The sequence below is a fragment of the Rhinoraja longicauda genome, chromosome 2, assembly GCF_053455715.1.
Source record: "Rhinoraja longicauda isolate Sanriku21f chromosome 2, sRhiLon1.1, whole genome shotgun sequence".
NCBI classification, from domain to species: Eukaryota; Metazoa; Chordata; class Chondrichthyes; order Rajiformes; family Arhynchobatidae; genus Rhinoraja; species Rhinoraja longicauda.
In genome coordinates this window covers 111949006-111974881 of record NC_135954.1, presented here as the reverse complement: position 1 = coordinate 111974881, position 25876 = coordinate 111949006, and the positions used below count along the sequence as shown (strand labels likewise).

Sequence of the window (25876 nt, the reverse complement as noted above, 5' to 3'; positions counted from 1 at the left end):
GTCCCAGCACCAAACTCTTAAGCACACCACTGGTCACAGGCCTCCAGTCTGAGAGGCAACCTTCCACCATTACCCTCTGCTTCCTTCCATCAAGCCAATTTTCTGTCCATTCAGCTATCTCTCCTAAGATCTAACCTTCCAGAGCAGCCTACCATGTGGAACCTTGTTGAATGCTTTGCTGGTCCATGTATACAACATCTACAGCGCTGCCTTCATTGACCTCTTTGGTCACATCTTCCCAAAAAACTCAATCAGATTTGTGAGACACGACCTCCCACGTACAAAACCATGCTGACTATCCCTAATCAGCCCTTGCCCGTTCAAATGCCTGTTTATCCTCTGCCTCAGAATACTCTCCAGCAACTTTCCAACCACAGATGTTCAGTTCACTGGCCTATAATTCCCAGCATTTTCCCTTCAGCCCTTATTGAATAGAGGCACAACTTTTGCCACCCTCCAGTCTTCCGGCACCTCTCCTGTATTTAAAGACGACTCGTAAATTTCAACCAGGGCTCCCACAAATTCCTCTCCAGTTTCCCACAATCTCCTCAGATAAATCTGATCAGGCTCTGGAGATTTGTCTACCTTCATACACTATAGTACCTTCAGTACTTCAAGCGAATGGGTAAAAACTGAGAAGAAAGACAAATTGAGGACCTTGCCCATCCCCTGTGGATCCATACAGAGCTGAGTGCTTTGATTCCTGAGGTTTTTCTTTCTTTCTCCCTCTCCCTCTCCCTCTCCCTCTCCCTCTCCCTCTCCCTCTCTCCCCCCCTCTCCCTCTCCCCCTCCCCTCTCTCTCTCTCTCTCTTTTTTTTTTTTTTTTTTTTTTTTTTTTTTCATTTTCAAAGACTTTATTCAGCACATTCACATGATACATCACATCAAAACCACATTCAGGGGTTACAAGTCATCAAATAATCATTATAATACAATGTTGCCTTCATTATTTACAATGCTCTCAACCCCCCGCGGTGACCAGCGCCCACGGAAGGCCTCCATAGTCCCCGTGGTCTCCGCGTGTTCCCTCTCTAGGGTCACGCGCGCACGGACGTAGGCCCGGAAAAGGGGAAGGCAGCCGACTCTGGCAAGACCATCGACCGCCCGCTGCCTGGACCCGCGAATGGCCAACTTGGCCAGGCCCAAGAGCAAACCGACAGGGAGGTCCCACCCCCCCGAAAGACCCTCCCCACCCCCTGCCTTGTGTCCAAACACTAGAATCGTAGGACTAAAGTGTAACCAGAACTTGAGGAACAACCCCTTCAGATATTGGTACAGGGGCAGTAACCTCTCACATTCCATATAGACATGGAACACGGTCTCTTCGTCACCGCAGAAAATACAGGCGGTCGGCGAGCCCGTGAACCGGCTCAACAGTTTATTACACACCACCGCTCTGTGCAGCACTCTCCACCCCAGGTCCCCGATGTAAAGGGGAACAACTCCCTTATAGAGAGCCCCCCACTGAGGACCGTCCCCGTCTTCAGGTGGTAACACAGACCGCCAAGATGTATCAGGGCGGTGTACGAAAACAAGGAGGTGTAGAATGTGCAGGAGCATTCTGTACAGTGTGCGTCTCTTCGCATCACGAAACAGCACGCTGGGCATCTCGGAAAGGCGGCTCAAGTTGTGCGGAGCCGGCGCCCGGGAGAGATCCCGGAGCCTAGGCCCGATGAGCAAATCTGACGGAGCGGGGGTAAGCTCAGTCAGAACTACTCTAGGCACACGCCTCTCCTCGACACCCGCCATGACAGGGTGAGGACCAGCTGCTCCCGCAGCCGCGACGTCCCCCTCCCTTTGTGGAGCAACACGTCGGCTGAAAACAACCAAATTCCTCACTCTAAGCACGTCCCGATAGAAACTAGGCAGACCCCGTAAGGCGGGTCGACTGATGCCCGCCACCGGCAGCCGCGAAACCCCCCGTAGGCAACAACCCCGACGAAAAAAATACGTGGCCAGAGCGTGCCACCTGGGGGGGTTCTCCGTGTACATATACCTCCGCAGAGTCCTGAGACGGAGAGCCGCCACCTGGGTACGCACGCATACCAAGGACTGGCCGCCCTCCTCCAACGGGAGACTCAGGACTGCTGCGGTAACCCAATGCTTCCTATTTCCCCAGAAGAAGTCCACCAGCTTCTTCTGTAAAGTAGTTGCAAAGATGGAGGGCGGGACAAGAGTAGCCAGCCGGTACCACAACATGGAGGCCACCAGCTGGTTTATGACCAGCACCCTCCCCTGAAAGGAAAGGACTCCAAGCAGGCCTGACCAGCGTCCCAGCCGGGCGACGATTTTCATCTCCAGCTCCTGCCAGTTCGCCGGCCAGGCATCCTCAGTGGGACTCAGGTACACCCCCAGATAGAGGAGGTGCGTGGTGCTCCACGCATACATCGCCATCTCCTCCGGCAGGGAGTCTACCTGCCACTGACCCACTAATAGTCCAGAGCATTTACTCCAATTAATCCTGGCGGATGATGCAGCCGAGAAAGTCCTCTGGCAGTCACGCATCCTCCGCAGGTCACCAGGGTCAGTGAACGTAAGGAGCACATCATCGGCATAGGCTGAAAGAACCACTTCCACCCCCGGACCTGGTAGAGCCAGGCCTGTCAGCTTCCTCCGAAGAAGACACAGGAATGGCTCTACACAGACCGAGTACAACTGACCGGACATGGGGCACCCCTGACGAACCCCCCTCCCAAAATGAATGGGAGCCAACAACACCCCATTAACCTTCACAAGACACTCCGCTGCAGCGTACAAGAGCCGGACCCTGGCTACAAAATGAGGTCCAAATCCGAACGCTTGCAGCGTCCCGAGTAGGTAGTCGTGGTCTACCCTGTCAAAAGCCTTCTCCTGATCAAGAGACAGGAAGGTTACTGACTGACCAGTGCCCTGAGATAGATAAATCAGGTCCCTAACCAGGTGGATGTTATCCTGAATGGACCGACCAGGGACTGTATAGGACTGGTCAGGGTGAATCAGTTGAGACAGCACAGAGCCTAGGCGATTTGCCATCGCCCGTGCAAAGATTTTGTACTCTGTACAGAGGAGAGAGACCGGGCGCCAGTTCTTCAACAGGCGGAGTTCACCCTTCTTGGGCAGCAGGACAACGACTGCTCTGCGCCACGAGAGGGGCATCTCCCCGGTCGCCAGGCTCTCCCCCAGAACCTTCATATAATCATCCCCCAGGACATCCCAGAAGGCTCTAACAAATTCTACCGTCAACCCATCCAGCCCAGGGGACTTGCCCCTCCTGAGCTGGTGCAGGGCACGTGTCAACTCCTCCAATGATAAGGAGTCATCCAGAAGATCGGACACTTCCCTATCTACAGTCGGTAGACCCTCCCACAGGACCCGCTGAGCCTCCCCGCTGCAACCATCTGCGGAGAACACCGATAAAAGGACCGGACTAAAGCACTGATCCTCTCTGGATCTGTGACAGAGGAGCCATCATCCGCGAGCAGCTCTACGAGCTGTTTGCGGGCTCCCCGCCCCTTCTCCAGAGAGAAAAAGAAAGGTGACGCTCGGTCCAAATCGTGCAGCATTTGGACCCGCGACCTCACGTAAGCTCCTCGGGACCGCTCAAGCAGCAGGTTCCTCAAGGCTTCCTTCTTCCCCTGAAACTCTCCCCATTCACAGGAGTCCTCACCAATCCGACCCAGGCGAGACTCCGCCCCCGATAGCTCCCTCTCGAGCCTCTCAACCGCTGAGTCCCGCCTTCCGGTCGACCCCCACGTATATTCCTTACAAAAGAGGCGGATGTAAGCTTTCCCCACATCCCACCACTGCCTAAGTGAAGAAAAGCTCCCCTGCCTCTCTCTCCACTTCACCCAACTCCGTCTGAATGACTCCCGGAAGCACCGATCCTCCAGCAGCTTGTTATTGAAATGCCAGTAAGCAGACCCAGCCCGCGTGCGCCCCGGATTGAAGTCCACGCGCACCAGACAGTGGTCCGAGCACGGCACCAGCCGCATTGAGGCCGCTGAGACACGGGAGACAAACGCACCGGAGATATACATTCGATCAATGCGGGAACCGCCCCCCTCAGACCTCCGCGAGAATGCGTTTGAGTCAGGGTGGAGGTTCCGCCATGCATCCACTAGCTCAAAGGAATCAAGCGAGCCTCTCAGTTTCTTTGCTACAGCAGGGGCACACTGAGTACCAGAACGATCTCGCACCTCAAGTGTGCAGTTGAAATCTCCCCCCAGAAAGACACACTCTCCTCTTTCAATAGTGCTCAACAGAGCAGTCACCTCCTGAAGTAGGCAGGCCTGCATCGTGCCACTGCTGGGGGCATACACGTTAATAAAATGCAACGGCATGCCATCCAGACTCACAGCCAGATAGAGCAAACGACCTGGCACCACTTCCTGCACCTTCAGGATCTCTGGCTGAAAAGTCGGGGCCAACAGAAAAGCCACCCCGCTCGAGTTTGTGCTGAGGTGGCTCATGTAAACCCCGCCTTCCCACTCCAGTCGCCAGGTGGGTTCGTCACCGACAACAGTGTGCGTCTCTTGCAGAAAACACACCGCGTATTTCCCCTCTCTCAGGACTTGTAAATGCTGAAATCTGCGAAAGCTCGCTCTACTGCCATTTAAATTTAATGTAACTACTGTGAATTTGCAAACACGTTGGAATTATTTCCTCACATTGCTCTTGGTCACAGAACCATCCTCCTTGAGGAACCTTGAGAAATCCCCAAGCTGATGCCTCACAGACGCAGAAATATCACTATCCTTGCTGCCAAGGATGCTTTCAAGATCCTCAATAAATCCTGGCAGCTCTCCCCACCGCCTCCGCGCTGCTTCAACTTTAGTCTTGTGACTTTTAGATGTTTTGAGAAAGTCCTGAATCTCACGGATAAGGGTTGCGTTAAACACAGCCCTGAAGTCTGGGCGCTCCGCCAACCCACTCACACCTGGAGCAGCAGCCTCCTCTGCACATCGCTCAAGGCCAGTGTCAGAGTCCGTGGGACTACAGCTTGCTGAAAGCTCACTCACCCCACTGCACAGGCCGAGCCCATCGCTCTCCCCCTCCTCCGGCATGACACCACCCCCAGGATCAATGCCGAGGGAGGGTCCCGATGCCTCTGACAGCAACAAGCTGTCCGGTAAAAGGCTAGGCTCCTGCACTCTCCCATCACACCCCACTTCTGGGTCTGGGGAAGGAAAAACAGCAGGCACCCCCGGGGTCCCAGGTGTTCTTGGAGTCTCCCCTACTACCTCAACCGATGAGGCATCACTCCCCTCATCACTTCCACTGGTTCTAATACAGAGCTCAGAGTGGAACGTTTGATCTCCCGCTCCTCCCCCCTCAGGCTGACTCTGCTCATCCCCCATCCCAGGGAGCACATTTCCAGGGGAGTCAAACCCATCAACCGGCGTGCCATCACCCTCAGAAGGCCCCTGAAACGAGGGGACCTCCTCCGACCCAGCGGACACACTCCCAGGGGCATCAACCCCGCTACCCGATGAGATGACTTCCTCGGAAGGCCCCAGAGACGAGGGGGCCGCCACCAACCCAGAGGACACGGTTTCAGGGGAGGCGATCCCAGTAACTGATCTGGTAACACCTGCAGAAGGTCCCTGAACCAGAGGCTCATCCTCCGGCCCACAAGTCACCAGTCCGTGGTCACCGCTCTCGACAGGGGTGGAAGGTCTCGAAATATCCGTCCCCCTTAATTTGGGCCCACGCTCATGCTCTTCCTCGCTTTCCGACAGCCTTCTTTTTGTCCCGGTGGCTATGGGAGGTGCGGTGACCTCCATAGAGGAAGGGTCCTCCACCTCCGCACCACCCGCTGCCCCCTTTCTACTCCCATGTTTGCTCCCACCTGCCCCCTTCCGGTTCACCTCAGCTCCTTGCTGAGCCAAACCAGGTGCGCCCTGGACTTCACTGGGCCCACTGGGCAGGAGCCCATCTGCTGTTGATTGATTCCCTTGGAGGGGCTTATTCTTCTTCTTATCCTTATTCTTAATCTTCCCCTTCTGCGTCACCCAACCTCCCTCCCCCCCTTCACCCTTCCCCTGCGCCTTGCCATCTACCACCTCCACAGGTTCAGGGCATGGGGGGGGGGGCCCTCACTGCTCCGGGTCACCAAGGTAGTACTTGCAGCCTCTGATGGGTTGGCAGTGCCGTCCCGGGTTACCGAGACGGAGCCAGCAGCCCCAGCCGAGTCAGCAGTTCCACCCCGGGCCACCGAGGCTTGGAGGGCCGCCCCGGATGGGCCAGCACTGCATTCCTGGGCCCCTGCATTAGAATTTCTCGCAGTGGCCCGGCTCCTGGGACACTCTCTACGGAGATGTCCAAACTCCTTGCACGCATGACACTGTGCCTCTCCCCAGCTCCAATACACGCGATTGGAGAGACCCTTATGCTCCACAGCGAAACTCCCCTCGGCACCCAACCCCACTTCCACCTTCATAAACACGCGCCTCTTGAAGCTCAGCACCCCTTTCTCATACGGGTCATTCCCGGGGTGCATGAGCCTAGTAAGCTTAGACCGCACCTCCCCAATCTTCATCAAGTGTGGAAGGATTTTTGCATCCCGGAGAAACGTGGGACAATTCCGTAGGAGAACCGATTTTACATTGGACACCCACGGTTCCACCTGTAGATGGACCCCCTCCACCGTGAGCCCCTTCTCCAACACTTGGGCCACATCCTTCCGGGACTTCAGTATCAACTGAACCTTCCCTCCTGCACTCTCGGAAGAGGCAATGACATCCCTCTTGAACAGATCATGCAAGCCCTTTGCAATTGCAGCCCTGCTCCACGTGAACCCGGTTTGAACCGAGATCCCGTAAATATCCCAGTCCAAGTCAACATGAGGCTCATCCACGAGTGGCCTCGAGGCCGCCGTCGAAGCCACCACTGCGTAGCTCTGAACCTTAGGCCGAGCCCCCGCCTTCATGACAGTGGCACACCTCAGCTCCAGGGACAGCAGCACCTCAGCTCAAAAGCGATCCTCAGAGACAGTCACAGTCTGAATGAGCAGCAGAAGCAGTTTCCTCCAGCCAGAGAAAGGAAAGTCCCCAAGCTCACCTCCACAGTCCAGAGCAGCTTTTGGAAGGCTCTTCAAAGCCCTGACAGAAGCAAAAGATACCCTCTTCACGTTAAGCCCAGGCAACAGCACTGTGCAAAACGGTATTGGGGCAGAGAGTCGGTGCTATAAATGTCAAAGACACCGAAATCATTCCTACCCACGATCTCCAGGCACTCTTGGCAATCCGCCAGCCACGGCTGCTCCCACCGCGGTGCAGAGGAACTCAGGAATTCCACACGAAATGGAGAAATCCTTAAACAAAGGAAAGTTTCCACAGTCCGACGTTCGGTCAAACTATGAAATCTCACTGCAACTGTTCCTCCTCCTTCGACAAGAACCTTGAAAGGTTGCTTCAAAACTTCTCAGTCGCCGGAGCAGAGAAAAACACGACCTCTCTCTCTTTTTTTTTTTTTTTTTTTTCAAACTTAAATTCCATATATTTAGTCTTTTCCAAAAACAGGTAAACTTAATTGTTTGCAGACAGGTACACAAAACCAAAACAGGTAGTTAAATCAAAACTGTAGCTTGCTGCCTTCTTACAAAGTATAACTCAAACACTGCTTCTCTCTCTCTCTCTCTCTCTCTCTCTCTCTCTCTCTCTCTCTCTCTCTCTCTCTCTCTCTCTCTCTCTCTCACAAAGTCTCTCTCTCTCTCTCACAAAGTCTCTCACAATGTCTCTCACAATGTCTCTCACAATGTCTCTCACAATGTCTCTCACAATGTCTCTCTCTCTCACAATGTCTCTCTCTCTCACAATGTCTTACAATGTTTTTCCAATGGCTTTTCTAGCATAACAAAACTAAATTTTTGCATCTGAAATGTAATGTTAGTAAAACTTACCATATCCTGGGAATGCCTTAAACATCTCTGAAACGAAAAGATAAAATCTCAATTACCACATTATGCAAGATAGTACATAGTTATGCCTCATTATGTGGATCAATATATCTGACTCATTAGTGGGAAGGAACTGCAGATGCAGAATTGACACCGAAGATAGACACAAAATACTGGAGTTTAGAACGATGAGAGGGGATCTTATCGAGACATATATAGCGCTTTTCCAAGTGCTCAAAGACGCTTTACAAAACAGTCATGACATAAAAACAAACACCTGTCCTGACGGAGAAGCGGCGAACAAATAGCGCCAGCGTCCTCTCACGTCAGGGTCCGGCAGTAGACAATAAAGAACATAAGACACACAATTACAATTTTAACACAAACAGCCATCACAGTGATTGCTCCAGGCACACCCTCACTGTGATGGAAGGCAAAGAAAAGTCTTATCTCCTCCTCATTCTTCTCCCGTGGTGCCACGAGGCGATCGAGGCTCCCGACTTTTGAAGCCCCCACCGGGCGATGGAAAGTCCCAGGGCCGAGCCGAGCAGGCCGATGAAGGTCCTGAGCCCCCACCGGGCGATGGAAAGTGCCGCGGCCAGGCCACGCAGGGCGATGAAAGGCCTGCGAGCGGGTCGATCGATCCTCGCGCTCCGGGGCGGTCGAAGCTGCTACGGCTGGAGCTCCCAAAAACCGGTCGCCAGCCAGGGACCTGCGAACTCCAGATGAAGCCTCCGAGATGGTAAGTCCAGGCCCTGCGACCGGAGTCTTCAAGGTCGATCCCAGCTGGAGGCCCGTGACTCCACGGTGTTAGGCCGTAGCGCGAACGGAGATACGACACGATAAAGGTCGCATCTCCGTTGAGGAGGAGATTGGAAAAAAAGGTTTCCCCCACCCCCCACATATACAGAGTTAAAAATAAATCAAAAGATACATTTAAACGATGACAATAGACAAAAAAAAAGACAGAGAGACTGCCGGTGAGCCGCAGCTGCAGAACGCAGCCACGCCCCCTTATGTAAAATTATAAAAGGACTGGACAAGCTCAATGCAGGAAAAATGTTCCCAATGTTGGGGGAGTCCAGAACCAGGGGCCACAGTCTTAGAATAAAGGGGAGGCCATTTAAAACTGAAAGCCAGAGAGTTGTGAATTTGTGGAATTCTCTGCCACAGAAGGCAGTGGAGGCCAAATCACTGGATGAGTTTAAGAGGGAGTTAGATAGAGCTCTAGGGGCTAGTGGAATCAAGGGATTCTGATCAGGTTACTGATTGCGAATGATCAGCCATGATCACAATGAATGGTGGTGCTGGCTCGAAGGGCCGAATGGCCTCCTCCTGCACCTATTTTCTATGTTTCTATGTTTCTAACTCAGCAACACATGCAGCATCTTTCGATTCCTTCTCTCCAGAGATGCTGCCTGTTCCACTGAGTTACTCCAGCATTGTGTGTCTATCTCTGACTCCTTCTCCAGCCATGCATCCACAGATGCAGCTCAACCCATTGAGTTCCTTCAGCAGTTATTGTTTTATCCTCAAGCAACTGGTGTGAAGTTTATCATATGCTGAACTGACAGCATAAGCTAAATGCTTTGAGTCTTTCAATAGTGGTTCCCCAGTTACAAAATCTTTCCAGCTTTTTTTATCAAATCAAAACTAAATTACTGCATCTGAAACTTAACATTAATTACACTTACCTTTTGTACTTTTTCGACATTTCCTTTGAATTCTCCTTTTTGGACACGCACCTGAAATGAAAAGATAATGTCTCAATATCCACATTATGAAAGAAAATGTTCTTACTGATTTGGTGTGTTAGCAGTAGTTTTTTCTTTCTCATTATGTAGATCAATATACCCTACCCTCGGTGTGAAAACATTGCCCCCCACATTCCTATTAAATCTGTCCCTGGTCACCTTAAACCTTAGCTCCCAAGTTGTTCATTCTCCAACTCTAGGAACGAGAATGTGTGCATTCACCCTATCAATGCCTCTCATGGTTTTACACTTCGTTCATATACTTCACTTGCAACTAGGGTTGCCAACTAGCACTCCCAAATACGGGACAAGGTGACATCCCTGCCCTGCGCCCAACGTGACCTCACCCAGCCAGCGGCCACGTGTTCCCACTCCACCAATGGCAGCCACCTGGGCCGGGATGCGGTTTGTGTAGGAAAAAAAACTGCAGATGCTGGTTTAAATCGAAGGTAGACACAAAAAGTTGGAGTAACTCAGCGGGTCAGGCAGCATCTCTGGAGAGGAGAGAAGGAATGGGTGACATTTCTGGTCTCTCCAGAGATGCTGCCTGACCCGCTGAGTTACTCCAGCTCTTTGTGTCTACCCAGGAGGCGGGGTGCTATGCAACCTCCGTTAGGCGGCGCCGGGGCCACCGGGCCTACACTGTCTGCCACACACCTACACTGTCCGGAAGGTAGGCACAGATTTTAACCAGCATCTGCAGTTTTTTTCACCACACTGTCAGGGACGACAGCACCCCCCAGGCACAATATGGGTCAAGGGCAGTCCTGTATGGGACAAACCAATTTAGCCCAAAATACGAGATGTCCCGGCTAATATGGGACAGTTGGCAACCTTAATTGCAAACCCAAACCATCAAAGAAGACTGTTAAGCCTAGACAAAAGGGCCTTGGAAAATAGTTTTGGTTGCAGCAAAGTATCTGAAGATGTAAGGAAGTGTCAGTCTTCTTTAGAAGGATGAGAGGGGATCTTATAGAAACAAATAAAATTCCTAAGGCTAGATTGGACAGGCTAGATGTACGAAAAATGTTCCCAATGTTGGGAGAGTCCAGAACCAGGGGTCACAGGTTAATAAGGGGTAGGCCATTTAGGACTGAGATTAGGAAAAACGTTTGCACCCAGAGTTGTGAATCTGTGGAATTCTCTGCCACAGAAGGCAGTGGAGGCCAATTCACTAGTTGTTTCAAATGTTCAAAGGTCTGTTTATTGTCACGTGTACCAATTAAGGTACATTGAAACACAAATTACCACACAGCCATACTACAAAAAAGCAACAAGACACACAACAACATAAAAGTTGACATAAACATCCACCACAGCGGATTCCCCACATTCCTCACTGTGATGGAAGGCAATAAAGTCCAAACCTCTTCCTCTTTATTCTCCCGCGGTCGGGACAGTCGAACCGTCCTCAGTCGGGGCGATCAAAGCCCCCATATCGGAGCGATCGTTGTTTTCAAGAGAGAGTTAGATTTTACTCTTCGGGCTAATGGAATCAAGAGATATGGTGAGAAAGCAGGAACGGGGTACTGATTTTGGATGATCAGCAATGATCATATTGAATGGCGGTGCTGGCTCGAGGGGTCGAATGGCCCTACTCCTGCATCTGTTTTCTATGTTTCTAATGTAGCAAAACATTTGCAGTCTCCTGCTATGTTTCTCCACACAGCACATTTGCCGCCTGGATAACCTTAACTAAATGAGTATTGGGAATTTATTTAACCATACAAAGTTATCTATCCCAAGATGATCATGAAAATACTGTGGTGAATTATCCTCCTGATTGGCATCAGTTGCAGTGGTGAAAGTACTCAGAGTGCTGTGAGATAAATTAGCTTTTTTTCTTTTCTTTATTGATTTTTCATAATGAAGGATCTCAGGTATGAAGTTTTCAACCATCTCTACTTCGGCACTGTCAATACAAACCGGGGTATGTGTACCGCTTCACTTCCTGAAGTCAATCACTATTTCCTTTGCCTTGATGTATTAGCAGTAGCTGTGCCTCAATATGTTGCTCAAATGTTATGACTCGTTCTCCATGCTACAACTAAACCACCTATGTGAAAAAGTAGCTTTTCAAGTTACTATTAAATCTGTCCCCTCCCATCTTAAACTCATGTTCCCTAGTTCTTGATTCCCCAACCCTGGGAAATAGTGCGTAGATGTGTGGATTCACCCTGTCAATTTTTCGCAAGGGTTAGTTTTCAGTGTAAGTTGTGAATACAGTAAGTCGTGAGTGTGTAAAGTCATGTGTATGCAAAACATACATGATCCAAAGAGACATTGCAGGTCAGATGTTGAGAATTTTCCAATGACAGTGGAGTCCTGAACGAGCGCACATAATTACAAGCTATAGGGATAGTTATTTAAAACTATGGTGTGTTGAAATTTGTTCTCAATGTGGTGTGATAGCTAATCAAACCTCAGGTTAACGACTATTGTGCCTGAGGAAATAGAATAATTTGCTCAATTTGTACTTTAGGTTCTGAGCCAAAATATGGATCACACAACCTTCTATAGTCAGAGTATGTACACCATCAATCAAAACTGGCAGATCAACATGTCAGTACTAACCTGTTGGCTTGGCCGCTTGTCTTGGTTGAGCTTGTGCTTGTGCTTGTGCTTGTGCTTGCTGCTCTTTCTCTAAATAAATCATCAAAGTTATTTAGATGTCTGAATAAACCAATTACTTAACAGTAACAAAACCTAAGCATTGTTGAAACACATGGCTTTTTTTTGTTAACATTCTGGATGTTCTCTCTGGAGGCAAACGTCAAATGAGATTTGCTGGCTGGCAGCTGTCCACACTGCCAGTTATTAGCATTGTGTTGCATCCAAAATTCATCCTAGTGTTTTCCCTGCACCAGCACACATTGTGGATGCGTGGTCCAGGCTGCTTCTGAAATTTGGTTCTATGAAGTCAATGAAACTAAATGTCAGTGTGGAGGATCATGTGCAGATGTAGCCTCTAACGTAAGAAACAAAAGAGGACTTTCTAACCCCAAAGAGGGGTGGATGTAAGTGTGGGAGAAATGTTTAGCAAGTTTGTGAACAACATAAAAATCATTGTTGTTGTAGATAGTGTGGAAAGTGTCTATAGCTGAAGCTGGATACAGATGAGTTGGAATGATTAGCTGAGCAGTTGCGGATGGAATTTATTGGTTTAACATTATTATTGGTCCCAACAATATTATAATTGGGATCGTAGGAGACGGTGGACCGTGACCTGCAGGGAGTAGCTGCCGAGCCGGCCCATGCGTGGCGGACCCGGCAGACCATGGCTTGGAAGGGGGAGCCCGCCAAGCAGATCCCGGCTTGTCCCCTAAAGACCAAAGACTGGGAGGATGGAGCAGGCGATGACGAACGCAACCAGCGAGGATCGAGATCGGTAGGAGAGAAGATGGATCCGGGGTCTGACCTTCCAAGCCTGCTCTGTCGGCTGCAGGGGTGCCTCTGGGGCACAAAGGAGGGCAGGTGAGGAGGGGACTTTGGTTGCTGGTCGACCAAGGGAGGAGATGGCTGGAGGCCCGAAGCAGCCTGGGACTTGCCTGAATCGGGCCATGCACGCAACAACTAGAGTGTAGACTGGACATGGAAAATGGCTCCTAATCATTTCTGTGTATTTGCTAATCGGGAATGGTATAGCAATACTCGACTGAACTGTAAGAAAATAATTTCACTCTGCATTCACTCGGGGGGTCGAAGTGCCTGTTTCCTAAACTAAACTAAATTACAGAAATTACAGCTACAGCTACAGAGAATCCGCACATAAAAAATGTGCAAAGACTTCAATGAGGTAGATTACATTGGGAGTACACCCTTAGCATATGACAGAATGATTTAATTCCACTAAGTGTGAGGTTATGTATTTCGGAAAATCAAATAGCAGAAGGATGTATACATGGATAGGAAGGGTTCAGAGGGTAGAGACCAAACGCGGGTGCTGGGACTAGAGTAGATGGGGCATCTTGGATGGCAAGTTGGGCCAAAGGGCTTGTTTCTGTGCAGATTGACTCTATTACTTTATAAGGGTGGAGAAAAAGCAGATGAAATTTAATCTGAACAAGTGTGGGGCGTTGCACTTTGGGAGATGGAATGTAAGGGGAAAGTATGCCATTAAGGCCAAAACCCTTAACAGCATTGATATACAGAGGGATATTGGAGTCCAAGTCCTGGTTTAACAACCTGAAAGAGACAACACAAGTAGATAGAGTGATGAAGCTGTGGAATTCTCTGCCTCAGAAGGCAGTGGAGACCAATTCTCTGGATGCTTTCAAGAGAGAGTTAGACAATAGACAATAGACAATAGGTGCAGGTGGAGGCCATTCAGCCCTTCGAGCCAGCACCGCCATTCAATGTGATCATGGCTGATCATTCACAATCAGTACCCCATTCCTGCCTTCTCCTCATACCCCCTGACTCCGCTATTTTAAGAGCTCTATCTAGCTCTCTCTTGAAAGCATCCAGAGAATTGGTCTCCACTGCCTTCAGAGGCAGAGAATTCCACAGATTTACAACTCTCTGACTGAAAGAGTTTTTCCTCATCTCCGTTCTAAATGGCCTACCCCTTATTCTTAAACTGTGGCCCCTGGTTCTGCTCCCCCAACATTGGGGACATGTTTCCTGCCTCTAACGTGTCCAATCCCTTAATAATCTTATATGTTTCAATAAGATCCCCTCTCATCCTTCTAAATTCCAGTGTATACAAGCCTAGTCGCTCCCGTCTTTCAACATATGACAGTCCCGTCATTCTGGGAATTAACCTAGTAAACCTACGCTGCACTTCTTCAATAGCAAGAATGTCCTTCCTTAAATTTGGAGACCAAAACTGCACACAGTCCACCGTGTGGTCTCACTAGGGCCCTGTCCAACTGCAGAAGGACCTCTTTGCTCCTATCCTCAATTCCTCTTGTCATAAAGGCCAACATGCCATTAGCTTTTTTCACTGCCTGCTGCACCTACATGCTAACTTTAAGTGACTGATGAACAAGGACACCCAGATCTCTTTGTACTTCCGCATTTCCTAACTTGACACCATTCAGATAATAATCTGTCTTCCTGTTTTTACCATCAAAGTGGATAACCTCACATTTATCCACATTAAACTGCATCTGCCATGCATCTGCCCACTCACACAACCTGTCCAAGTCACCCTGCATCCTCATAGCATCCTCCTCACAGTTCACACTACTACCCAGCTTTGTGTCATCTGCAAATTTGGTGACGTTACTTTTAATCCCTTCATCTAAATCATTAATGTATATTGTAAATACCTGCGGTCCCAGCACCAAGCCTTGCGGTACCCCACTAGTCACTGCCTGCTATTCTGAAAGGGACTCGTTAATCCCTACCCTTTGTTTCCAGTCTGCCAACCAATTTTCTATCCATGTCACCACCCTACCCCCAATACCATGTGCTCTAATCATGTCCACTAATCTCCTATGTGGGACCTTATTAAAGGCTTTCTGTAAGTCCAACAACGCTACATCCACTGGCTCTCCCTTGTCCATTTTCCAAGTTACATCCTCAATTGTTTTCCCTGATGGAAGTACACAAAATTATGAGAAACATGGAAAGGGTAGACTAGTCCGGACCTTACACTCAGGTTGGAAACTCCAAAGACTATAGGACATAGTTTAGTTTTGTTTAGTTTAATTTAGAGATACAGCGAGGAAACAGGCCCTTCAGCCCACTGGGTCCGCGTCGACCAGCGACCCCCCCCGCATATTAACACTATCCTACACACACTAGGGACAATTTTACATTGACCAAGCCAATTTACCTGCATACCTGTACATCTTCGGTGTGTGGGAGGAAACCAAAGATCTCAGAGAAAACCCACATGGCCACGGGAAGTAACCTGTAAAGCTACTTTTTGACATAGAGGGTTTCCGTGCTGTATCTCTAAAACTAAAACTACAACAAAAAAAACATGTAGAACTATCAAGTATCCCCGCAACCTCCAGCATTCCAGAAAAAAATCCTATAACATACATGTATGGCACCCTTAATTTGTTACTTAGTTCTTGCTCATTTTCACATTCTGAATGCACCTGAAGGTCTTGTTGGACGCACCAGTCTTTAGCCCTTGTCATGCTACTTGGCTCATATGCCTTATTGTATTTATAGCACAAAGTGCTTATTTAAATGAAAATATTAATTACATGTACAGGATGATTTGCAATTACAGATCAAGCTCGATAGAATCCGTATCTTTCTGGTGACAATCATCATCTTGCATCTGGTTCAATGGCACAGGACAATTGATGGGATTCATCATGGTGAAAATGAGCTCACTCAAGAAGGAACACAATGTGAATTAACCTAGACCTCTTGGATTTGTGGAAACTGGCAACTCCAATTGGATACTGACATTAGCAAAAATGCTAATTTTGGTGAGCTAATTGACTGTTATAAATAGTGTGGAGGTGAGAGGGAGAATCTGGAGTGAGTTTATGGGAATAAAATGGGATGAATGTAGGATTAGTGTAAATGGGTGGTTTATGGTTGTCAAGGACTTCTCTAAATCATGTTTTAATATTCATACCTATGTGAGCTTGATACTTTTGTAACTTTGTCGGTGCCAACACGTGGCGACACTTGTATACTGCCTAGCTTGTTCGCAAAACAATGCATTTCACTGTACCCAGGTATCCTAGGTACATGTGACAATAAAGTATCATTCATTCATGCATTTGTCCATTCATAACTCACGTTGAATTTGTTCCACTTCATGCCTTTCTGCCATACGCACCATTTGTTCCATTACATCGATCAAAGTGATCCTTGTTTCCTCATGCACCTGTTGCAATACTTGTAGTTCTTTTGCCAGTTGCTGACGCTTTTCCGTTGAGATATATGGGCATTGTAGTCCCTCCACAAGTAAGCGCGATTTCGCCTCCTGATCATTAAGCAGCCCCTCATACTGATGCTGTACGTCCTTCATTTCCATTATACTTAAGGTTAGTTCACTTGGTGGTGCAGCTTCCTCCGGTGGTCCATTCGTAGGCACTTCCTCCAATTGTGCATCTGTAAGCGTTTCGTCCTGTGATTCGTCTATAGACTCCTCTTCCCTTACTGGTGCATTCAAGTCATCCAGTGGTTTTCCCTTATGCAACCAATCTGGTATTATCATTGGAAAAATCTTAAATGGATCCTCCGGAAACAATTGCTTCACTACGAAAAAAAATATCTCCAGGTTACAAATCCCACTTATGTACACCTTTTACAGATAAACAAGTTCTCATAAATGTTATTAAATTGAAACAGGAACCAAGTTGAACAAACAAAAACTATTTACATGTGAACTCCTCACAATAATCAGACAACTTTGTCTCTTTAGAACGTAGGCTACCTGTTTCCCACTTAAGAGAGTTGCTTTGGAAATTGTCAAGCAATGCTTCTGTTGATAGAAACAAGGAACTGCAGATGCTGGTTTACCAAGGAGAAACACAAAATTCTGGAGTAACTCAGCAGGTCAGGCAACAGCAGTAGAAAACATGGATAGATGATGTTTCGGGTCAGGACCCTCAGGCAGCATCCCAGGAGTACAAGGATAGGTGACGTTTAAGGTCGGAACCCTTCTTGAGACTGAAGATGGTCCCGACCTGAAAAGTCACCTATCCATGTTCTGCAGGGATGCTGTCTGACCCGCTAAGTTACTCCAGCATTGTGTGTCCTTCCTCGCTTGTATTGATACTTGTGTAATAACACTCCATTGAAAAATGTTGCAGTCACTAATACTTCAAACTTGTCAAAACTAGCCATTGAGTGTGGGGATCCTGATCTTCTATCATTGTAACTAAGCAGAGGAAGACATTAAATGTTCATGTTAATTGGCCCTTATCAACACCATTCATTATGATGCCCAAGGACCTTTACAGTCTAAAACAGAACATACACAGAGATATATATATATATCATGTGAAGAATAGATCAGGACGAAAGCGAGAAGAATCATGCCATTGAAATAGTTGACAAAAAAATCAAGCAAGTCCAGTGGGCAGCAATGATTAAAGCAGATTATGGGTGTAGGAGCCATTTATGCTTAATTCAGTTATTGTCATTGTGTTACGGCTATGTTTTAATATTTCTAGTTTATGTCTTTTTTGCCTGCTTGTGGGTGTGACTTAATGCGTAATGGGGAGTGTCTAGATGGGAGGTGGCTAGTGTGTCGACAGAGGTTGTGGGTCAGTTTGGACTCGGAGGATGGTGAGCATACAGTTCTTTACCACGCGCGCTCGTGCTATACGCTTGTATCATCTATATTTGTAAAAACCACACGGTAATAACTGCAAGATTTCTAATTATTGTTTGAAGAAGAAACAGTTGATAAGTACGGAAACTGATGAATTACTCTATGATTTGTGCTACTTTAATAAAACCAATTAATGAAGAAAAGGAGTTTGGAAGATTCGTTTTGTCATATCAGGGTGCGACGTGTGGTTAAGCTATAACTACATTTCATCCCCGAGAAGTAATAGCTATCGAAGTGGGATTTCGAGATGGTATAGAAACTGCCATTACAATGGGGTATGGGAGAGCTGGCAGGCTCAATGGCATTTACTTTAATGCAAGAAGTCCAAGCCGACAATAAAAAATCTGCAGATGCGGGAAAAATAAATAAAGTGCTGGAAAAACTTAGAAAGTCAGGCAGCATCTGTAAAAGATAACACCGTTAATGTCTCAAGTAGAAAACCACTGATCAGAATTGTTTTTTATGCAAAGTAAGAATTGGAAATTCTGTCAAAGATCATGAATCAGTGGATGTAGTGTATCTAGACTTTCAGAAAGCCTTTGATAAGGTCCCACACGGGAGATTGGTGAGCAAAATTAGAGCACATGATATTGGGGGTAGGGTGTTGACATGGATAGAAAATTGGTTGGCAGACAGGAAGCAAAGAGTAGGAGTAAACAGGTCCTTTTCAGAATGGCAGGCAGTGGTGAGTGGAGTGCCGCAAGGCTCAGTATTGGGGCCGTAACTATTTACCATATATAGTATTGATTTGGAAGAGGGAATTAGAAGCCACACTAGCGAGTTTGTGGATGACACAAAGCTGGGTGGCAGTGTGAACCGTGAAGAGGATGTTAGGAGGTTGCAGGAAGACCTGGACAGGTTGAGTGAGTGGGCAGATGTGTGCCAGATGCTGTATAATATAGATAAATGTGAGGTTATTCACTTTGGCGGCAAAAACAAGGAGGCAGGCAGATTATTATCTCAATGGTGTTAGGTTTAGGTAAGGGAGAAGTGCAGCGAGACCTGGGTGTCCTTGCACACCAGTCACTGAAAGTTGGCGTGCCGGTACAGCAGGCAGTGAAGAAAGCTGATGGCATGTGGGCCTTCATAACGAGAGGATTTCAGTATAGGAGTAAAGAGGTTCTTCTGCAGTTGTATAGGGCCCTGGTAAGGCCGCATCTGAAGTATTGTGTACAGTTTTGATCTAATTTGAGAAAGGACATCCTTGTAATTGAAGCAGGGCAATTCATGAGATTGATCCCTGGGATGGCGGGACTGTCATATGAGGAAAGATTGAAAAAACTAGGCTTGTATTCACTGGAGTTTAGAAGGATGAGAGGGGATCTTATAGAAACATATAAAATTATAAAAGGACTGGACAAGCTAGATGCAGGAAAAATGTTCACAATTTTGGGCGAGTCCAGAACCAGGGGCCACATTCTTAGAATAAAGGGGAGGCCATTTAAAACTGAGGCTAGAAGGAACTTTTTCACCCAGAGAGTTGTGAATTTGTGGAATTCTCTGCTACAGAGGGCAGTGGAGGCCCAATCACTGGATGGATTTAAGAGAGAGCTGGATAGAGCTCTAGGGGCTAGTGGAATCAAGGGATATGGGGAGAAGGCAGGCACGGGTTACTGTTTGTGGACGATCAGCCATGATTACAATGAATGGCGGTGTTGGCTGGAAGGGCCGAATGGCCTCCTCCTGCACCTATTTTCTATGTTTCTATCATTCTGGCCTGTTGGAATTCACCGTGCACAGGTGGTCTCTAACAACCATTGCTTAGGCTCACACCAACATTGGAAAAGGGATTTCCATGGAGTAAGCCCTGGTTCAGGTGGTGGCGGTATACCAGAGAATCACCCTATTAATTCAATTTCTCTCTCCATAAATGTTAACTGACCTGCTCCATACATATCTAGTATTTTCTGTTATTTAGTTATTTAATATCTAACTCAATCTTTCGTCAACAGATACATTTCCCATGGTGACAATTTCAAAGACTAGAGTGCATAGCTGTATGGTCAGAGGGAGAAAGTTTAAAGATAATAAATGGGGGAAGGTCTTTACACTGAAAGTGGTTGGTGCCTGGAATGTGCTGCCTGGGGTGGTGGTGGAGGCAAATACAATAGTGGCATTTAAGAGGCTTTTAGATAGGCACGTGGGTACACAGGGGATAGAGGGATACAAATTACAGGCAGAGGTGATTAGATCAACCTGGCATTATGTTCAGCGTGGACATTGGGGGCTGAAGCCCTGTTTCTGTGCTGTAATGTTCTATGGCATAAAGCATGCTTTCTTTTCATCATTCAGGGCACTGTATAAAAATTGGCAAGTCATGTTGCAGCTTGTAAAACTTTAGTTTGGCCACATTTGGAGTGGTATATGCAGTGCTGGTCGCCACACTATAGGAAGGAAGCTTTAGAGAGAGTTCTGAAGAGATTCACCAGGATGTTGCCTGGATTTTAGTGTATTAACTGTAAGCAGAGGTTGGACGAACTTGGACTGTTTTCTCAGGAGTGTGAGAGACTGAAAGACGACTTGATAGAACAAAACAAAATTATGCGAGGCACAGATTGACTAGAGTTTATTTGCCAGGGTGAAAATGTCAAATACTGGAGAGCATAGGTTTAAAGTGAGAGGGGCAAAGTTGAAAGATGATCTGTGAGGCAAGTTTTCTACCTAGAATGGGAAGTGCCTGGGAGATGTTGCCAGGGAAGGTAGTGAAAGCAGATATGATCTTTAAGCAATCCTTTCGAGACAGATTGGCACATGATGAGCCATTCAAAGAAGAGTTCTCCCTGATGTTCTAATTCATCGCTCAACTAAAACTACACCGAAAGTAGCTAGTGTTCTAAAGGACATGATTGTTTGATGGGCCACTTGTTAAACTCTCAGTTTGAACCTATGCCCTCCAAAATTTGACATTTCCACCCTGGATAAAAAATTCTAGTCTATCTGCGCCTCTCATAATTATATATACTTCTATCAAGTTGCCTTTCAGCCTCTAACACACTCCTGCATAAACTGTCCAAGTCCATAGATTTTTTTAAATTCTTTGATCGCATGTGGACATCATTGACAATGCCAGTATTTAGGGAATCCCAACTTGACCTTGGAGAGGTCATTGAGCGAGCTCTTTGATCTCTATTTCTTTTGTGGTGATAGTACTCGCACAATGATATTAGAATGTTCTACAATCTTGGCTAGTGACAATCAAAGTACAGCAATATGTCCATGTTAGCCTGGTATAAGACCAGAAGATATCTTGGAGATTGCAGTGACCCCACTACCTTCTTACTTCTAGCAAATGAAGGACAAGGATTTGGGAAATGCTATTGAAGAAATCTCAATGAATAACTGAACATAGAACACAGAATGCACAGAATAGTACAGCACAAGAATAGGCCCTTCAGCCCACCAAATCTGTGCCGATAAATACCACACAGAAATGAACTACTGACGTTCGGCATATGGACATGTTTCTTCTATTGTCTCTGTTTCTGGAGCAAGAGCTTCATATGTTTTCCTTATCCTACGTTCCCTGTCAAGCTTCTTTTTCTCTGAGGCCAACTTCTCATTGAATTCAGCATCGGCATTTTCATCCATAATTCCCTCCTCCTCTGGCGTCCACGTTGCAAATCTTGATTAAAAGTCCTAACCAACTCTGATATCATCATGTTAACTTCAAAGCTTTATGACATAGGAAGAAAATCAGTGACAACATCACATTGTTTATGATCTCATCAAATTTAAATGAACTCAATTGAAGGTCCTAAATTTAAAGAAACTGATGCTGAAAACGTTTCACTGATATAATTCCAGGGATAAGAGATTTCAGCTGTAAGAAACTGTGTTTACTATTTTTTTCCCTTGGAAGAAAGAAGTTTGAGACCAGATTTGATTGAGATGTACAAGAATGTACAGTGTATGACTAAAATAGGATAAATTACAGGTGCTGATCCTAATAATGAACAGTTCAAGAACAAGGGAACAAGGATTTAAGCTTCTTGCCAGAATATGTGAGGAAATTTTTTCTCAAGCACATTGGATTGATGATTTAGAGCTCACTGCTTCCTGTAAAAATCACAGAATCATAGTTATAGAGGTAGTAAAAGTAGAATTGGTCAGGGCTTTCAAAGGAAGATGGTTAATCACAAGAGATAAATGCAAAGATATGGGAAACATGGGAAGACAAAGAATTTCTCTGCTAGCCACTGACAGAGATAATTAGTTGAAGAGAGTCATAGCATTATATAGCAATGGAACTGTGTTTCTGTGAAGACGTATGCAAGAACATTGATAACAGATTGATGTGCTGACAATATTTAGTAGAAACCACAGGGCTATAAATTGTGGCCTCCTTTCTCTAACTGTCCTCATCAACCTTCTGCTTTCCTGTCTACCAGCATCAAGCTACAGGGAGGGTGGTGTCCAAGCCCCCAATTCCCACTCCAAGTGTCATCAGCTTCCTAACCTTCTGCAAGCACTACATTATTTTCATAGCAATATTAAGGAGTGCAACTATGTGGAGACTGAATTGGTTTTGTGGGCCCAAGGTTTCTCCATACTTAAAATAGGATTTCAAAATACTTGATCTGCTTTATCAACATAGTTGCAGAATCTTTTACATTGATCTTTCTTCAGAACCCACAACTTGGATGGGGAAATCATGACCATTGAGCATCTGTATGAACATGTGGCCATGAGTTTTCCAATACATCCTGAACTGTGTAACCTGATCATGAGGAGACACAAATCACTGCTAATGCTGGAATCTGGAGCAAGGAATCAAATGCTAGAAGAGACAAGCAGCATCTGACAAAGGGATGGTTGAGATTTTGAGTCGAGATCCTCCATGACATCTTTCTGAGCTTTGGGCGCCCACGAACAAGATAAATTGTTGTATGCTACCTCTCATTAAACCAATGAAAATCTTTGTGTTCATGAGCCTGAATTGCCATTTTTGCCTGTAAATAGCAATTGCTTCCAGTATTATTTAATCGCATTAAAAAGAATGAGGGGGGACCTCATTGAAATGTACAGAATAGTGAAAGGCTTGGATAGGGTGGACGTGGAGATGTTTCAACCTGTGGGAGTCTAAGACTACAGGTCATAGCCTCAGAATGAAAGGACGTTCTTTTAGGAAGGAGATGAGGAGGAACTTCTTTAGTCAGAGGGTGATGTATCTGTGGAATTATTTGCGCCAGAGGCTGTGCAAGCTAAGTCAGTGGATATTTTTAAGGCAGAGATAGATTCTTGATTAGTACAAGTGTCAGAGGTTATGGGGAGAAGGCAGGAGAACAGGGTTAGGATGGAGATCAGTCATGATTGAATGGTGGAGTAGACTTGATGGGCCAAATGGCCTAATTCTGCTCCTATCACTTATGAACTTATGACCTTAATGACACTGATCCTATTTCATTATTTTTCCCCTGTAGAGAAGACTGTCTGCATGAACAGGACACAAATTGAACAATGATGAGCTACTGCATGACTAATCTGTCATCAAATTCCACCTGAAAGAGTTCACAGTATGTAATCCATGGTAACGGGAGGCGTTTGAGTTGGTATGAATAAGCCATTCTCTATCACAGTGGCCTGTAGATCTTTATTCAATACAATACAATACAATACAATATATCTTTATTGTCATTGTACCCAGGGGTACAACGAGATTGGGAATGCGCCTCCCATACGATGCAATAATTTAGGTAATTTAGACAGCAGCAACCCAATGAAACGAAACAGTTGTAACAGTTTTGGACAGTACCTTATGTACAGTGCACTCAGAAAGTATTCAGATCCCTTCACGTTTTCCACATTTTGTTACGTTACAGCCTTATTTTAAAATGGATTAAATTCTTTTTTTTAATCATCAATCTACGCACAATACCCCATAATAATAAAGCAAAAACAGGTGTTTAGAAATTTTTGCAAAGTAATTAAAAATAAATAACTGAAATATCACATTTACAGAAATATTCAGACCCTTTACTCAGTACTTTGTTGAGGCACCTTTGGCATCGATTACAGCCTCAAGTCTTCTTGGGTATGATGCTACAAGCTTGGCTCACCTATATTTGGGTAATTTCTCCCATTGTTCTCTGCAGATCCTCTCAAGCTCTGTCAGGTTGGATGGGGAGCATCGATACACAGCTATTTTCAGGTCCCTCCAGAGATGTTTGATCGGGTTCAAGTCCGGGCTCTGACTGAGCCACTCAAGGACATTCACAGAACTTGTCATGAAGCCACTCCTGCGTTGTCTTGGCTGTGTGCTTAGGGTGGTGTCTTGTTGGAAGGTGAACCTCCTCCCCAGTCTGAGGTCCAGAACGCTCTGGAGCAGGTTTTCATCAAGGATCTCTCTGCACTTTGCTCCGTTAATCTTTCCCTCGATCCTGACTAGTCTCCCAGTTCCTGCTGCTGAAAAACATCCCCACAGTATGATGTTGCCACCACCATGCTTCACCGTAGGTACAGTATTGGCCATGTGATGAACAATGCCGCTTGGCATTCAAGCCAAAGAGTTCAATCTCGGTTTCATCAGACCAGAGAATCTTGTTTCTCATGGTCTCAGATTCCTTGAGGTGCCTTTTGGCAAACTCCAAGCGGGCTGTCATGTGCCTTTTACTGAGGAGTGGCTTCCATCTGGCCAATCTACCATAAAGGCCTGATTGGTGGAGAGGTGCGGATATAGTTGTCCTTCTGGAAAGTTATCCCATCTTCACAGAAGGACTCTGGAGCTCTGTCAGTGACCATCGGGTTCTAGGCCACCTCCCTGACCAAGGCCCTTCTCCCTCGATTGCTCAATTTGGCTGGGCGGCCAGCTCTATGAAGAGTCCTGGTGGTTCCAAAGTTCTTCCATTTAAGAATGACAGAGGCCATTGTGCTCTTTGAGACCTGCAATGCTGCAGAAATTGTTTTATACCCTTCCCCAGATCTGTGTCTCAACACAATCCTGTCTCAGAGGTCTACGGACAATTCCTTCGTCTTCATGGCTTGGTTCTTGCTCTGACATGCACTGTCAACTGTGGGACCTTCTTATAGACAAGTGTGTGCCTTTCCAAATCATGTCCAATCAATTTAATTTACCATTGGTGGACTCCAATCAAGTTGTAGAAACATCTCAAGGATAATCAATTGAAACAGGATGAAGATCAGGTCAATTTTGAGTGTCATAGCAAAGGGTCTAATACTTATGTAAATGTGATATTTCAGTTATTTCTTTTTAATTATTTTGCAAAAATTTCTAAACACCTGTTTTCACTTTTTAATTATGGGGTATTGTGTGTAGATTAATGATTAAAAAAAAAGAATTTAATCCATTTTAAAATAAGGCTGTAACGCTGTAAGGTAGCAAATTGTGGAAAAAGTGAAGTGGTCTGAATACTTTCTGAATGCACTGTATATCCTCCAAATGGTTGCAAACAAAGAGTTGGAGCAGAAATGCCATCTCTTGAGGCAGTAAAATGCAGATTTATTTCATCTTAAAATTATTCATCTCTAATTCACAGACCAGAAGAAATAACGTACAAAATAAAGTTACAGTCACACACCATTGAATTCTAGGAATTTACAGCAGAAGAGATCATCATTTGGTCTATAGTGCTCATGCCCTCTTCAGTAATACTGTAGTTATGCTTATTGTTTCAAATACAGTAAAGTCCATTAAGATTTTTAAATGTAGAACATAGAACGATACAGTACAGAAACAGGACCTTCGGCCCACAATGTCTGTACCGAACATGACACCAAATTAAACTAATCCCCTTTGCCCACATGTGATCCATATGACTCAATTCATTACATATCCATGTGAGTATCTACAAGTGTCATACACACCACTATCATATCTGCTTCGACCACCACCTCCAGCAGCATGTTCCAGGCACTCAGCATCTGTGTAAAAAACTTGCTTTGCACTTCTCTATTAAACATTCTCCCTCTCACCTTAAAACTATGCCCTCTAATCTCAGATATTTCCACCATGGGAAATTAGTTCTGACTGTC

General features: G+C 46.3%; 1 protein-coding gene across 1 annotated transcript in view; it reads right to left on the bottom strand.

Moving 5' to 3' along the window:
• Window positions 1-25876, bottom strand: part of LOC144610841 (uncharacterized) — a 110168-nt gene that overhangs the window by 57018 nt on the left and 27274 nt on the right. Inside the window, exons 5-8 of the mRNA XM_078429805.1 lie at window positions 16345-16806; window positions 12205-12273; window positions 9571-9621; window positions 7880-7906 (exon numbers count right to left, since the gene is read on the bottom strand). Coding sequence (XP_078285931.1) covers window positions 7880-7906; window positions 9571-9621; window positions 12205-12273; window positions 16345-16765 — 568 coding nt within the window. The 5' untranslated portion in view covers window positions 16766-16806. The remainder of the gene's footprint in view (window positions 1-7879; window positions 7907-9570; window positions 9622-12204; window positions 12274-16344; window positions 16807-25876) is intronic.